Source organism: Chiloscyllium punctatum, chromosome 3 (assembly GCF_047496795.1).
Source record: "Chiloscyllium punctatum isolate Juve2018m chromosome 3, sChiPun1.3, whole genome shotgun sequence".
NCBI classification, from domain to species: Eukaryota; Metazoa; Chordata; class Chondrichthyes; order Orectolobiformes; family Hemiscylliidae; genus Chiloscyllium; species Chiloscyllium punctatum.
The window spans coordinates 91,938,176-91,955,769 of record NC_092741.1 but is presented as its reverse complement, the minus strand read 5'-3'; the positions used below and the strand labels follow the sequence as shown (position 1 = coordinate 91,955,769).

Here is a 17,594-nt window from a genome sequence, read left to right as displayed (position 1 = left end):
ATATTCCAGTTGTACGCAACACATTTGCACACAAATAACGTGAAGTTCTTGATGAAACCAATCAACATGCTAACAAAGTGCAAGAATCCAACACATCCACAATTTGAGAATACCCAGGTTCAAAATGTAACTGTCCAGAAAGTTGTACTATCCCAGGTTCCAGAAAGACTGTGTTCTAAAGTTGCTTTATGATTAATCAGAGGATACAGCACACAAGAAGACAATCGTTTTTACACCTGCTCTCCAATGAACATTAAGATTTACTAAATTCTACTGTTTTATCCCCATATTCTTGAACATTATTATAATTTTAATACTAATTCAATGCTGTCTTGAATTAATATTGCTTGAAATACTTACATTTGAAGGATTGTTGAAAATTGATGCATTTCACATTTCATGGAATTGGCTGTAATTGTTTCTTTAGAGGAAAATTAAATGGAACGTACACTGCAGGCATTGGGGATTTTTGTTAACAATGCTCGTGTAAATTATGGGAAGGAAGTGGGAGCAAACTGTGCGAGGTAGGAAGTAGATGTAGGGAGATCACTAGATGAAATTAGATTCGTGACCGTTGTGGACACAGTGACCTGGTGTTCCATGGTGAGCTCATGATTCAGGGGGAGATGTCTGACAGCTGGTGCTCAACCTTTGCAATGTAGAGGTCATCACATCAGACAACAACAGCACTCCCCTTGTTGGCAGGCTAGATTGCTTTAGTGCAAAGCCAGGGTTGGATTGACAGCACACTGTAGGACCCAGGAACCAAGAGAAGCTGAGGAAAAACACCTACACAACGTCTTCAGGAACAAAGGGTACCCAATAAGTGCAGTCCGATTCCTACACAACAGATCTAAACAAGAAGACACAACATGCCCAGAGACTCTAGCCACTCTGCCATATATTAAAAATGATTTGGAGGATTCGGTATCGGACTGAGGTGGACAAAGTTAAAAATCACACAACATTCTGGGTAATCCAAGATGGAGGACGGGAACAATTTCTGGCTGTAAGAGCTGCTCCTTTTTTTGAGGTATTTTAGGTGTTGCAGGTGATTTCCTCGAATTCCATGAGCAGCAATTACTGTTTATATGCTGTTGCATTGTTTTGGAACTTTGGAAGAAAAAAGTCAAAACAACGGCAGTTTAAAAGGGAGAAGAGCAGACAATGGAAGCACATGGTGAGAACAGTGCAGGAGAGAGAGAGAGAGAGAGAGAGAAAGAGAGAAAGAGAGAAAGAGAGAAAACCTGCACAGTTACCGCCTTTGCTGTTTGAATTCATGTATCGCTGGACATTGGAGTGCATCTGGGAAAATTAACAAACAGTGAAATTCACAACTAATCTTGGAGGAACTGTTGGGCGAAGTTCACAGCACAGAATCAGATAAGTTATTTGTTGTTTTAAGTCTGTCCAAGAGAAAGGCTGCAGTAGTGAGAATAGTGGATTCTTTCTTGATTATATGATTTTGAAGATAAATCTCTTGATTAAACTTAAAATATAAGCCATAACTATTAATTTAACCTGGGGCAGTGTTTGTAGAGGAATAAGACGGTGTTATTTTCTGGGTCTGTATATTGTGAAGGAGCAAAAATGGCCTTTGCAGTGATATGGACTTCTTGTCAGATGTGGGAGTTTAAAGAGAGTTTAAGGGTTACTGCGGATTATATCAGCCATAAATGCTGTTGGATACGAATCTTATCAGATCGAGTGGATCGGTTGGAGAGACAGACAGAAGTGATGAGTAATTTGCAACAGCAACAGTATGTGATGGATGGCAGTTATAGGAAGGCGGTGGGGGGGGGGGGAAATCTCAGATACAGTCACATAGATAGGTTAATTCCAGGAAGGGTAAGAGAGGTAGGCAGCTAGAGCAGGAATCTTTTGTGGATATACCCATTTCAAACAGGTATGCTGTTTTGGAAAATGTAGGGGGTAATGGATTCTCAGGGGAACGTAGCACAAACAGCCAAGTTTCTAGTATTGAGACTGGCTCTAATGCAGCGAGGGGTACGTTGGCTTCCAAGAGATCAATTGTGTTAGGGGATTCTGTCGTCAGAGGTACAGACGGACGTTTCTGTGGCCAGTAGAGAAAAAACAGAATGGTGAGTTGTTTCCCTGGTGCCAGGATCAAGGATGCCTCAGAGAGGGTGCAGAATGTTCTCATGGGGGAGTGGGGCCAGCAGGAGGTCATTGTCCACATTGGAACCAACGATATGGGAAGGGAAAAAGTTGAGATTCTGAAGGGAGATTACAGAGAGTTAGGCAAAAATTTAAAAAGGAGGTTCTCAAGGGTAGTAATATCTGGATTACTCCCAGTGCTACGAGCTAGTGAGGGCAGGAATAGGAGGATAGAGCAGATGAATGCATGGCTGAGGAGCTGGTGTATGGGAGAAGGAATCACATTTTTGGATCATTGGAATCTCTTTTGGGGTAGAAGTGACCTGTACAAAAAGGACAGATTGCCCTAAATTGGAAGGGGACTGGGGGGGGGGGAGGTGGGACGCAGGGAGATAGTGAGGAAAGAGATCGATCTGAGACGGGTACAGCTGAGAACAGAAGTGAGTCAATCAGTCAGGGCATGCAGGGATAAAGTTGGACTAATAAATTAAACTGCATTTATTTCAATGCAAGGGGCCTAACAGGGAAGGCAGATGAACTCAGGGCATGGTTACGAACATGGGACTGGGATATTACAGCAATTACGGAAACATGGCTCAGGGATGGGCAGGACTGGCAGCTTAATGTTCCAGGATACAAATGCTACAGGAAGGATAGAAAGGGAGGCAAGAGAGGAGGGGGGTGGCATTTTTGATAAGGGATAGCACTACAGCTGTGCTGAGGGAAGATATTCCCGGAAATACATCCAGGGAAGTTATTTGGGTGGAACTGAGAAATAAGAAAGGGATGATCACATTCTTGGGATTGTAGTATAGACCCCCCAATAGTCAGAGGGAAATTGAGAAACAAACTTGTAAGGAGATCTCAGCTATCTGTAAGAATAATAGGGTAGTTATGGTAGGGGATTTTAACTTTCCAAACATCGACTGGGACTGCCATGGTGTTAAAGGTTTAGATGGAGAGGAATTTCTTAAGTGTGTACAAGACAATTTTCTGATTCAGTATGTGGATGTACCTAATAGAGAAGGTGCAAAACTTGACCTACTCTTGGGAAATAAGGCAGGGCAGGTGACTGAGGTGTCAGTGGGGGAGCACTTTGGGGCCAGCGACCATAATTCTATTCATTTTAAAATAGCGATGGAAAAGGATAGACCAGATCTAAAAGTTGAAGTTCTAAATTGGAGAAAGGTCAATTTTGACTGTATTAGGCAAGAACTTTCGAAAGTTGATTGGAGGCAGACATTCGCAGGTAAAGGGACGGCTGGAAAATGGGAAGCCTTCAGAAATGAGATAACAAGAATCCAGAGAAAGTATATTCCTGTTGGGGTGAAAGGGAAGGCTGGTAGGTATAGGGAATGCTGGATGACTAAAGAAATTGAGGGTTTGGTTAAGAAAAAGAAGGAAGCATATGTCAGGTATAGACAGAATAGATTGAGTGAGTCCTTAGAAGAGTATAAAAAATGTAGTATACTTAAGGAAATCAGAAGGGCAAAACGGGGACATGAGATAGCTTTGTAAAATAGAATTAAGGAGAATCCAAAGGGTTTTTACAAATATATTAAGGACAAAAGGGTAACTAGGGAGAGAATAGGGCCCTTTAAAGATCAGCAAGGCGGCCTTTGTGTGGAGCCACAGAAAATGAGGGAGATACTAAATGAATATTTTGCATCAGTATTTACTGTGGAAAAGGATATGGAAGATATAGATTGTAGGGAAATAGATGGTGACATCTTGCAAAATGTCCAGATTACAGAGGAGCAAGTGCTGGATGTCTTGAAACAGTTAAAGGTGCATAAATCCCCAGGACCTGATCATGTGTACCTGAGAACTCTGTGGGAAGCTAGAGAAGTGATTGCTGGGCCTCTTGCTGAGATATTTGTATCATCAATAGTCACAGTGAGGTGCTGGAAGACTGGAGGTTGGCAAACGTGGTGCCACTGTTTAAGAAGGGTGGTAAAGACAAGCCAGGGAACTATAGACCGGTGAGCCTGACGTCAGTGGTGGGCAAGTTGTTGGAGGGAATCCGAAGGGACAGGATGTACATGTATTTGGAAAGGCAAGGACTGACTCGGGATAGTCAACATGGCTTTGTGCATGGGAAATCATGTCTCACAAACTTGATAGAGTTTTTTGAAGATGTAACAATGAAGATTGATGAGGCCAGAGTGGTAGATGTGATCTATATGGACTTCAGTAAGGTGTTCGAAAAGGTTCCCCATGGGAGACTGATTAGAAAGGATAGATCTCATGGAATACTAGCCATTTGGATACAGAACTGGCTCAAAGGTAGAAGATAGAGGGTGGTGGTGAAGGGTTGTTTTTCAGACTGGAGGCCTGTGACCAGTGGGGTGCCACAAGGATTGGTGCTAGGCCCTCTACTTTTTGTCATTTACATAAGTGATTTGAATGCGAGCATAAGAGGTACAGTTAGTAAGTTTGCAGGTGACACCAAAATTGGAGGTGTAGTGGACAGCAAAGAGGGTTAGCTCAGATTACAACAGGATCTGGACCAGATGGGCCAATGGGCTGAGAAGTGGCAGATGGAGTTTAATCCCCATAAATGCGAGGTGCTGCATTTTGGGTAAGCAAATCTTACACTTAATGGTAAGTTCCTAGGGAGTGTTGCTGAACAAAGAGACCTAGGAGTGCAGGTTCATAGCTCCTTGAAAGTGGAGTTGCAGGTAGATGGGATAGTGAAGAAGGCATTTGGTATGCTTTCCTTTATTGGTCAGAGTATTGAGTACAGGAGTTGGGAGGTCATGTTGCGGCTGTACAGGACATTGGTTAGGCCACTGTTGGAATATTGCATGCAATTCTGGTCTCCTTCCTATCGGAAAGATGTTGTGAAACTTGAAAGGGTTCAGAAAAGATTTACAAGGATGTTGCCAGGGTTGGAGGATCTGAGCTACAGACTGGGGCTGTTTTCCCTTGAGCGTCGGAGGCTGAGGGGTGACCTTATAGAGGTTTACAAAATTATGAGGGGCATGAATAGGATAAATAGACAAAGTCTTTTCCATGAGGTTGTGGAGTCCAGAACTAGAGGGCATAGGTTTAGGGTGAGAGGGGAAAGAAATAAAAGAGACCTAAGGGGCAACATTTTCACGCAGAGGGTGGTACGTGTATGGAATGAGCTGCCAGAGGAAGTGGTGGAGGCTAGTACAATTGCAACATTTAAGAGGCATTTGGATGGGTATATGAATAGGAAGGGTTTGGAGGGATATGGGCCAGGTGCTGGCAGGTGGGACTAGATTGGGTTGGGATATCTGGTCGGCATGGACGGGTTGAACCGAAGGGTCTGTTTCCATGCTGTACATTTCTATGACTCTATGACCAGGTTATAGTCCAACAGGTGTAATTGGAAGCACTCGCTTTTGAGACGCCGCCTCTTCTATAACCTGGTGGTGTGTGATTTTTAACTTTATATATTAAAGACATCTCGGAGATGACGACCAAACTAATCCAGCTGCTAGGCATCATAGAAGCCCACAAACCTACCACCACACTGAAACAGCTCCCGATGAATTTAAAGGATCCCGTACCAACAACCAGCAGAACGAATGTCATATACAAATTACCCTGCAAGAACTGCAACTAACAGTACATTGGACAGACAGGCAAGAAACTAGTCACCTGGATACATGAGCATCAACTTGACACCAAAAGACATGACCAACTATCACTGGTATCCATGCATACAGACAAAGAGGGACACCAGTTTGACTGGACAATTCATCCGTCCTGGCTAAACAAAGACACAAGTGGGAATTCCTAGAGGGCTGGCATTCAAACCAGAACTCCATTAACAAACATATCACTTTGGACCCCATTTACCAACCTTTCAGAAAAAGAACCAGAAGTGATATTACCCACCACAACAGACCAAGACATATAAATAGCAAGCGGGACAGAACACCACACTTCATCGGAGGCTCACTGATGACGTTACCTAGCATGGTGACGATACATCTGAAAACAAATTTAGCAGCTCAGCAAGCAAACTTACAACCTGTAATGCAATATGTTGTATGTGGCTTTTATGCAGAAAAAAGGGGATGTTGTGTTATTGTTTTAAGATTCTGGGTTAGTGGTGCTGGAAGAGCACAGCAGTTCAGGCAGCATCCAAGTAGCTTCGAAGCTACTTGGATGCTGCCTGAACTTCTGTGCTCTTCCAGCACCACTAATCCAGAATCTGGTTTCCAGCATCTGCAGTCATTGTTTTTACCTGATTGTTTTAAGAGCTGAGTTGAGTTGGATACAATCATGAGTCGAAAAGTGTGGTGCAGGAAAAGCACAGTCGGGCAGCATCCGAGGAGCAAGAGAGCATGAGCTCTTCATCAGGAATGTGAGGGTAGCCCAAGGGGGCTGAGAGATAAATGTGAGGGGGTGTGTGTGGCTCGAGGCAAGGTAGCTGGGAATGAGATAGGTAGAGGTGATAGATAAGAGAGGAGGATGGAGTGAATAGGTGGGAAGGAAGATGGACATGTAGGACAGTTCAAGAAGGTGGTGCCGATTGGAAGTTTGGTCAGGGATAAGGTGGGGGGAGGTGAAATTAGGGAACTGGTGAAATTGACATTATTCTCGTGTGGTTGGAGGTCCCAAGGTGGAAGATGAGGCGTCGGGTGGTGAGAGTTTGGCAGTGGAGAGGACCCAAGACTTGCATGTCCTTGGCGGAATAGGAGGAAGAGTTAAAGTGTTTGGCCACAGGGCGATGGGGTTGTTTACTGCATGTCCCATAGATGTTCCGTGAAATGTTCTGCAAGTTAGCGTCCTGTCTCCCCCAGTAGAGGAGACTACATTGAGAGCAACAGACACAGTGTGGAAGTACAGTATGGATAACCCACCGCCATCAAAATCACTGCGAAGTCTGCCCAGCACGTCGCTTCTGACCAAATAGTTTACACTACCTCAGTCACTTCCGCTCCCACCGATATCACTCAATGGAACACTGCTGTCGATATCGCGATAGTCATACATTACATCATTTCTGTCCCCGCGGATGCCACCGAAGGCACCACTTCCGCATCCGTGACCCCCATGGTGAGCATCACTCTTATTGGTGACATCACCCACTATCCCATAACCACACCCACTCCAGAGACAGTCTCCACCCTCACTCCCAACTCCAGCCCCACACCAGGTCCTAGCTCCCAGCCCTGCCATGTTTTCAAAATCTCCCCATACCTCGCCTTCACTGAGGATGAACGATCGATCAGTCCTGACTAAAGGCCTCACCTTCATCCCCCTACGCCACCAGATCAGTTAATTCAACATGCGTTGCAACATTGAACTTTTCTTCCGCTGCCTCCGTGTTTACTTTATCCATCAGGACTCCAGCCCACTCTCCGAGGACCCCTTCTCCCACCTCCAACACACTCCATCCACCTGGACATCCTGTACTGGTCTGTTACCTGCCTCCTGTCTCTTCATCTCCAACTGCCGTTGTGATACTGACCACCTCAACCCTCTCACCAACTCCAACCTCTTATCCTTGCAACGCACAGCCCTTCATTCCCTCTGCTCCAACCCCAACCTCACCATCAAACCAGCAGACAAAGGGGGTGCAGTGGTAGTTTAGCACACCGAGCTCTACACATGAGACCCAGCTATGGCTTCCTCTTCATCGGAATAGTCCATCTTCCGCAGCTATACTAGCACCATTCCCCACCTTTTCCTCTATTACATCGATGACTGTATTGGCACCATCTCATGCTCCCATGAGTAGGTTGAAAGGTTCAACAACTTCACTAGTACTTTCCACCCGGACCTCAAGTTCACCTGGTCCACCTCAGACACCTCCCTCGCCTTCCTGGACCTCTCAATCTCCATTTTCAGTGACTGACACATCATGACATCGATTTCAAACCTACTGACTACCACAGCTACCTGGACTACACCTCCTCCTATAAAAACACTATCCTTTACACCCAGTTGCTCCATCTCTGCCCCATCTGCTCCTAGGAGGACTAATTCCACTACAGAACATCCCAGATTGCCTCCTTCTTCAAGGACCGCAATTTCATCTCCCATGTGGTCGACGATGCCCTCCAGCACATCTCCTCCACTTCCCACACCTCTGCCCTTGAACCCCAGCCTCCAATCACAACAAGGAACAAACACCCCTTCTCCTAATCTTCCATCCCATCAACCACTGGATACAATGCATCATCCTCTGCCATTTCCACCACCTACAAACAGACCCCACCACCAGGGACATATTTCCCTACCCACCCCTAACAACATTCTGGAGAGACCATTCCATTCGCAACTCCAATGTTAGGCCCACAACCCTCCCAGCACCTTCCCCTACCACCGCAAGAAACGCAAAACTTGTGACCACACCTCCTCACTCCCTTCCACCCAAGGCCCCAAAGTATACTTCCATATCTGACAGAGATTTACCTGTACTTCCACACGCGTCATCTACTGTGTCCATTGCTCTCGATGTGGTCTCCTCTTAAATAGCAAATAACAGACACACCACACAAGTGCCAAGCTGTGAACATCTTCCATAAGAAAGATCTAACCATTTCCCCATGGCATTCAATGGCAAATCCATTGCTAAATCTCTCAATATCAACATCCTGGAAGTTATCGTTGAGCAAAAACTGAACTGAACCAGCCAACGCAGGTCAGAGACTAGGAATTTTGAGTTGAGTAAACCTAACACCAAAAATCATGTCCACCACCTACAAATCACAAGTCAGGAATGTGATGGAATACTTCTCACTTGCCCTGATGAGTGAAGCTCTAACTCACCCAAGACCATCTAAGATACAGCAGGGTATCTTACAAGTTAAACAATATTTTTATTTGCCCCTAGGTTCAGTAGCAACTGTGTGTACCATTTACAAAACGCATTGAAGAAATTCACCAAGGTTCCTTTGACAGCACCTTTGAAACCCAGTACCACCTAAAAGGGGAAATGAGAAAGCAACCGATGCAAATTTCCCTCCTTGAATTATATCATTGGTTGTCCATTACCGATGGGTCAAAATCCTAGATCTCCCTCCTGAACAGTATTGTGGGTGTCCCTACTTCCTGCTTCAGGTGAACTGCAACAGTTCAAAAAGGGACCTCACCACCACTTTCCGCAGGGCAATTAGGAATGGTTAATAAATGTTTGTCCAGTGAGGCCCACTTCCAATGTAAACAATTACAATCTTTTTAAAAAAGAACCCTTGAAAGAACAATCGGAAAATGAGTCAAAACTTCAATTTCCATGCATAAAGAAGGAGTATAGTCTTGTGGGTTCAGTGCTTGCCTTAGGTCCCGACATATCTTTATTTTGGGATGGATTCTAAATGAGATTTTGGGAGATATTTCAGGGTAACATAGGCTCAGTAGAAGAAGTGAATTTCAGTCAATGTTTTAGGCAGTCTCTGGGTTGGAATTCGTTATCGTTCTGAGGAAGGGTCACCAAGCCCGAGACTTTAACTCTGATTTCTCTGCACAGATGCTTCCAGATCTGCTGAGCTTTTCCAGCAACTTTATTTTTGTTTCTGATTTACAGCAGCTGCAATTGTTTTCGGTTTTTCTTCACACCGGACTTCGTTGTTTCCATCGGGTGCCGCTGGGGGGCAGTGGCTGTCGGCGTTCACTCCTGCAGCCTGGTTAGGTTACCTCTGGCCTTCAGTCAAACAGTAAAGCCGGGGCCTCACTCCCTCATTGCCTTCAACTAGGCACCGGCTTAATGTAAAAGTGTTCATCAGTTTACATCCCGTGAAGCTGAAAATTGGATGCGCAGCCAAACCTTCTAGGATATTGTTTTTCTCGCCCCCGGTTCGATTTCACACTTGCAAACAGGGAAAGGAAACTTTGAGCCGAGACGGTTTTGACAAAAAAAGGGCAGCTCTTCGGCTCGGAACCAAAGTGCGGAGGCCGTCGAAGCACGGCGGAGGGTGGGAGGAGACGGAACGGCTCAGCCCGGAAGCGGAAACTGCTCGAGACCTCCGTGGATTGAAGTGGGGGGGGACGGCAGCTGGGGGCCGCGAGATGGCGGTTTCTATGGAGACCCAGCTCCAGAGCATCTTCGAGGAGGTGGTGGTGAGTGAGAGAGAAATGTTTCGGGTTGGATGGATTGGGGTGAGAGAGGGAGATGGAGATTTGCCGTTCAGCCAGGCAGGAGATCAAGTGTTAGGTCGAACTCTGAAGTCTGAGCTGGAGATGTGCATTTGGGGTCCGTTGCCTGGAGTCGAGTTACCCATTTCTTCCCATCTCATCAAATCCCTTTTCCCATTTTTCTTGTCCAGTTTCTCAGCGATGTCACCGGCTAAGTAGCCCGCACTCGCAGTGCAGGGAAAGGTGACTACAAAGAAAGGAATTGGAGTAGGAGATGTGAGAAACAAAGCTCACTCACTTCAATAATTTCAGTCCGAGCCAAGATCTGAATCAGTAGTGTCATTTGTTTTACACTTGCAAGTGGCTGTGATGTCCAGTGTCTATAAGGCAGAGGACATACACACACCAAATTCAATTCATACACAATATTTATATAATTTGGTTTCTTTTGTTTTACATTGCTCCTCCCCTGTTTACATCCCTCACTTCCCTAAGACTGGCCCCATTACTCCTGTTTATCTCTTGCCTTATCCTGCCTTGTCTGTGACAAAATGCTTATTTCTGGCTTCACAAGGCCGTTTGACCTCATCCCACTGCAGGTCATTGTTAGGCATATTCTTTCTTCATCAGTATCTACTCTTTCCATCTGGGCTTCTCCCGAAGCCACTCTGATCTCTATGACCTCTTTAATTAGGGTTTGTTCCTGTGTCTCTGTAAAAGTGGGAAGCAGATGTTTATACCTACTGTTTGTACAGGCGTATCTAGCTTAGCTTTGTGAGAAACAAAGCCCACTCACTTCAATAATTTCAGTCCGAGACAAGATCTGAATCAATAGTGTCATTTATTTTACACTTGCAAGTGGGTGTGATGTCCCGTGTCTAAGAGGCAAAAGACATACACACACTAGGTTCAATTCATACATAATATTTATATGATTTAATGTCCATTGTTTTACATTGCTCCCTCCCCTACTTACATCATCCACTTCCCTAAGACCGGCCCCCATTACCCCTGTTTACCTCTTGCCTTATCCGGCCTTGTCTGTGATAAAATGCTTATTTCTGGTCTCACAAGGCTGTTTGACCTTATCCTGCTATAGGTCATTGTTAGGCCTATCCTTTCTTCATCATTATCTACCCCCTTCATCTGTGTCTTTCCCGAGGCCGTTCTGATCCCTATGACCCTTTTAATTGGGGTTTGTTCCTGTGTTTTCATAAAAGTGGGAAGCAGATGTTTATATCTACTGTTTGTACAGGCGTATCTAGCTTAACTTCATCCCCTCACAACATCTTATCTACTTGCCCATAATGTCTACCTTCTGACATAGAGTTTTAGCTAATATAAAAACAATTATATATTTCCTCCACATCGTTTCCATTCTTGTTGACTCAGCTCTTGGCTAAAACAATTACCCACTGGTGTGAGTTCACCTCCTTTGTAAAATGGAATTGCAGAAGTAACACTAATCCTACTGATATCCCACAGCTTCATCCCTTCACAACATCATATCTATTTGCCTGTAATATCTACTATTGTTTTGTAGTCATGTTTCATTCTGGCATACAATTTTAGTTAATACAAAAACAATTATATATTTCCTCCACATAGTTTCCATTCTTGTTGACTCAGCTCTTGGCCAAAACAATTACACACTGGTGTGAGTTCATTTACTTTTATATAATCAATTATAATTGCAGAAGTAACATTAATTTACCTATATCCCACAGAGAGAAATCTAGTAAGAAAGATTTTTAAAAAATTAAACTGAGGATTATTTCTGCAATAAGTGCTGTTGGTTGTGAATCCTATCAGATAGAATGGATCAGTTGGAGAGACAGTTAGAGGCAATGAGGAATTTCTAAAAGGGACCTAAGGGGCAACATGTTCACACAGAGGGTGGTGCGTATATGGAATAAACTGCCAAAGGAAATGGTGGAGGCTGGTACGATCGCAACATTTAAAATGCGTATATGAATAGGAACAGTTTGGAGGGATATGGGTGGCAGGCATGGTCGAGTTGTTTCCATGCTGTACATCTCTATGATTCTATGACTCTAAATTGTTAAAGTGAGCATTGATCCTTGAAAGATGATATTGAGAATTAATAATGGAGAAACAAGGAAATGGCAGAGAGCTTTGAACAAGTTTTTAAAAACTAATCATGGAATCTAGTGCTATTTGTAAAGCCAGAATTTGTTGCCCATTCCCAGCTGCGTTTGAATTGACTGACGGACTATTTCAGACACATTTTTGTAGATCTGGAGTCACGTGTAGATGAAACTAGATAATTACGGCAAATTTCCTTCCTTAAAAGCCTTTAATGAGCCAATGTGGGTTTTGTAACAATGGTTTCATGATCGTCATCACTGACACTTGATAGCTGAATTTAAATTCAACCAACTGACATGGGGTTTGAACTTGCATCAAGCACATCTCTTATTTTCTAATCCAGTGATATTTGCATAATGGTAATGTCTTCCCTTTTGTATCTCTGATTGCAGAAAAGATAAAAGAAAGCATCCCTAGTATAGTGGAAAATCAATAGGGATAGAGTTAGGGTAAGGACAAAGTAGAAGGATAAACTTAGAATAGCCATGATTATTAGAGGAGAAAGTACTGTGGAGACTAATGGAACTGATTGATCCTCTAGACCTAATGGCCTATCTCCCAAGATTTTAAAAGAAGTGGGTGCATTGCTTGTAATCCTCCAAGTTTCCTTAGATTCTGGAAAGGTAATTGAAAATTGGAATACTGATATTGTAACCTAAGTATTCAGGAAAAGGAGACTGTAAGAAAGGAGCTTTGAGCCAGTTATTCTAACATTTGTCATGTGGAAAATAGGATCTATTATTAAGGAGATAATGTTGGGCTGTTTAAAAAGTCATAATGCAATCAAGCAGAATCTACATGGTTTGTGAAAAGGAAATCGTGCTTTACAATTTTATTGGGATCCTTTTAAGGGTATAGCAATCAGGGTGGATAATGAAGAACCGGTAGTTGTAGATCCTGGTTTCCAAAAGATCACATTAAAAGATTGTGAAACAAGATAATAGCTCATGGTCTTAGAGGTTGTGGATGAACATGTTGAGAGCATTGGTTGATTAGCAGGAAGATAAAAATTGGAATAAATCAAAGACAAAGGGTGGTGGTGAAGGGTTGTTTTTCAGACTGGAGGCCTGTGACCAGTGGAATGCCACAAGGATTGGTGCTGGGTCCTCTACTTTTTTGTCATTTATATAAATGATTTGGATGCGAACATAAGAGGTACTGTTAATAAGTTTGCAAATGACACCAAAATTGGAGGTGTAGTGGACAGCGAAGATTACAACAGAATCCTGACCAGATGCTGTACATCTCTATGACTCTAAATACATTTTCAGGTTGGCAAAAGAACTCGTGGCATGTCATAACGATTTATGCTGGACCCTCAATTATATTTGATAAATAGTAATGAAATGGATGAAGGGTCCTGATTGATTGTAATTTTCTGATAACTTGCTTTCCTACTGATTTTTATATTATGAGTAACATACAGAAAGTTACAAAGGAATATCCATAGATTAAGTGAGTGGACAGAAATTTGGCAGATGAAATATAATGCAGGAAAATGTGAAATTGACCATTGACAAGAACAATAGATGAGTGAAGTGTCCTTTAAATGGAAAGGTAATACAGATGGAGATGTAGAGGGATATAAGTATTCTTGTAAGATTCTTGTAATTGTATGCACAGACAGCAAGTGATTCAGAACACAATGGAATGTTGACCTTATTGCAATACAAATATAATATAAAAGTATGTAAGTTTTCATACAACTGCAAATAGTATTGGTGAGGTCACACCAAGTGGTGGAACTATTGGCATCAAAAAGAATGAGATGGCCTTGTTGGAACATATAAAATTGTATGGAAGGCTTGACGAGTTAGACGAGGGGATGATCCCTCTCTCTGGTCTAAAATGAGAAGGGTCAGGTTAAAAATAAGTGAGTTCCCATTTAAGACAGAAATAAAGGGAAATTTCTGCATTGAGGGTCTTTGATCTTTGAAATTATCTTCCCTAAACAGTAGTGGAACTTTGGTCAAAGACTGACTTCAGCATAACCAAATCAGCCATGATTTTATTGAATGGCAAAGTAGGCTCGATAAGTTGACTGCACCACATTTTCTATTTCTTATGTTTTTATGGTGAGCAGGCTGAATAGAGAACGCATATAAAATATTGGAAAACAGCTATCACTATTAATCAGAGTTAATAGATTTATGAGAGAATACGGTACAGAATTTTACAAGGTGCGAAATAACAGTTACTGTGTTGAGTTGTATAACCTGTTATAACCTATATAACAGGCTTAATAGTCAAGACACCCAAGAGACTTTGGAAGTGGACGAGTCACCGAGACAGCAACCCAAATCCCAACATGGCACCTTGTAAATTTGTCTTCATTTAATCTGATTCCTTGGGTGCCACTCCAAAAAACTGATTAAATTCACTGTGGTCACCAATGACACTCAAGACAGGGACTTTTCATTCTCTCCAGGTTTGACCGTTGTACCATTCCATTCTTGTACTTTACATTGAGTAGATTGTCCTGATTATTGGTCAAAATGAAGAATATTCTAAGTTTTAAAATAATTACAGATAAAAATACAACTACACATTGTATGTCAAAGCATGCAGTGAGAGAGACACAGTGAAGCATACAATAACTGTAATTCATCTTATATGTTTTATCTTCCAGAAAACTGAAGTAATCGAGGAAGCCTTTGCTGGGTGAGTGCAGAATTTCACTTTTCTAGCTGTTCTGTAACAAATTACATTAGAACCTACTGCAAAGGTAAATATTTTGTCAAATAGACCCTAGTTCCATCCGTTTAAGTTTTTTTTAACAATTGGCAAACTAATGAAATGATGCCCTGAAGTAAATTAGATAAGTTTAAAATAGCAATCAAGCACAAACATGTAACATCCTAATCTTTTCAACTCTTTTCCTTCATTCTCCCATAAGCTGCTTTTCCACATGGACAGAGATTATCTGTGGCAAAGAGTTTTGATTGGATATGTTATTGTCACATGTACTGAGATACAGTGAAAGGTACTGTATTGTGTGCTAACCAGGCAAATCGTTCGTACATTGGGGTAGTAGAGCAGAATGCAGTGTGACATCTACAGAGATGGTACAGAAATTGATCTAATATGAGAGGTCCATTCATAAGTCTGAGAACAGCAGGGAAGAAGCTGGTCTTAAATCTGTTGGTGCTTGTTTTCAAATTTTGTCTTCTGCCCAGAGAAAGTGTGTATAACTGGGGTGGGAGGGGCCTTTGATTACTTCAGTTGCATTCCCAAGGCAATGGGAAATATTGACAGTCAATGGATGGAAGGCTGGTTTTCATGATAGATTAGGCTGCATCCACAACTCTCTGTAATTCTTGTGGTTTTGAGCAGAGTATTTGCCATACCAAGCTGTGATGCATCCAGATAGGATCCTTTCTATGGTGCATCTCTAAAAATTGTGGACATGCTGAATTTCCTGAGCCTCTGAGGATGTTGACGTTTTGGTGTACAATCTTGACTACAGCATTGACATGGATGGACCAGCGCAGATCGTTGGAGTTTTTAGGAGTAAAAATCACCAAAAAAACTTCATCTCAGCACCATTGATACAGACAGAGAAATGTCCTCCATTCTGCTTCCTGATATCAATGACTAGCTCCTTCATTTTACTGACATTGAGAGAGAGATGGTTGTCTTCATAGCAGTAAGCTATCTTTGTCTTTCCTACACTCTATCTTGTTGTTATTTTGAGATCTATGGTGGTGTCATCAGCAAATTTGTAAATGGATGTGAATTTGGCCACACAGTTTTGAGTGTATAAGTACTATAGCAAGGAACTGAGAACCCAGCCTTGGGGTCACCTATGTCACCTATCCTTACTATTTGCAGTCTGTGAGTCAGGAATTCAAGGATCCAGTTGCGGGGAGGGGAAGTAAATCTAGGTCGCAGTTTAGAAATGAGTTTGATTGGAAACGTTGTGTTGAAGGAGGAGCTAAAGTCAGTAAATAGAAGTCTGATGTAGGTGTCCTTGTTATCCGAATGTTCCAGGATGAGCGTATGGCTTACATGATGGTGTTTGTCATGGACCTATTGTGATGATAGATGAATTGTAGCAGGCCAAGGCAATCTGGGAGGCTGGAGTTGATGTGTGCCATTACTAACCTCTCAAAGCACTTGTCCGTGCACTCAGTTGTCCATATACTCAAATCAGTTTTATTTGCGTATGGAGCCAAGAGTCATCGTGTAATGGTCAGGTGTGAAAACACACAATCTTTCCTTTTTGAGTCAAAAGCTCTGCCACATTTTGCTCCACAACTGTTAACCCAGGTAAGATGAGCTAATCAAGTACAGGTTGTGGATGAAACTTAAGGGTGGGGTGGCATGATGTGTTGGTGGTTAGCAGTAGTGCCTTGGTGTCAGGAACCTGGGTACAATTCCTTTGCTGACTGTGTGGAGTTTGTACATTATTCCCATATCTGTGTGGGTTTCCTCTGGGTGCTCAGGTTTCCTCCCACAGTCCAAAGATGTGTAGTTTCAATGGATTGGCCATCATAAATTGCCTTATAGTGTCTGGGGATATGCAGGCGAGGTGGGCTAGCAATGGGAAATGTAGGGATACAGGGAAAGGGTGGGTCTGGGTGGGATGCTTTTCGGAGGGTTGGTGTTGACTTGATAGGCCGAATAGCCTACTTTCATACTGTAGGGATTCTGAGAGTTTTATAGTTTTCTCTGAAGGATCATTTTTTCAGTGGAGTTTACTTGCTTATTATGCTATTGGAATTTAGTCAGTTTTTTACTTTTTCCTCATAACTTTGATAGTCTGTCACTTTAGCACAATTAGTTGTGTTTGGACTCCAGAATCAACCCTATTAGCTCAAAGTAGGTCTCGAAGAATATAAAAGCAGAAGTAGATCATTCAGCCAGTACTGCCATTCAATATGATCGTGGGTAATCATCTGCTTTAGTCCTATTTTACTACTTTATTTTCTTATGTCATTGGTATTTAGAAATCTGTCAATCTCTTACTCTAAGCGTACTCAATGGCTGAGTTTCTGTGGTTGACTGGGATGGAGAATTCCAAAAATTCATAACCTGTTGAGTCACAAAAAATTTCCTCATGGCAAATTGGCCTACCCCTTATTTCGAAATTGTGTTCTTTGGTCCTAAACTCCCCAACAGGGCAAACAGCTTGCCTAGTTTGAAAAATATAAAATACCCTAAAAGGGAAATCATCCTGATTCCTCAAAACTAGAGAATGCATGCACAGTTTCATCAATCTCTTGGTTTAGGACAGCCCTAGCATCCCTTGAATAAATCTGCTGAATCTTCATTGCAATCCCTCTATGATTATAAGATCATCCCTAAGA

The 17,594-nt window shown here is 42.6% G+C and overlaps 1 protein-coding gene across 3 annotated transcripts in view; it reads left to right on the top strand.

Moving 5' to 3' along the window:
- The first annotated feature begins 9,740 nt into the window (after nucleotides 1–9,740).
- Nucleotides 9,741–17,594, top strand: part of med23 (mediator complex subunit 23) — a 112,893-nt gene continuing 105,039 nt past the window's right edge. For 2 of the 3 annotated variants that reach the window (XM_072556400.1, XM_072556381.1), the window contains exons 1-2: nucleotides 9,742–10,161; nucleotides 14,915–14,946. In XM_072556400.1, coding sequence (XP_072412501.1) covers nucleotides 10,111–10,161; nucleotides 14,915–14,946 — 83 coding nt within the window. In that variant the 5' untranslated portion in view covers nucleotides 9,742–10,110. Of the gene's footprint in view, nucleotides 10,162–14,914; nucleotides 14,947–17,594 lie in introns of all 3 variants that reach the window. The other variant, XM_072556391.1, reaches the window with a different exon arrangement.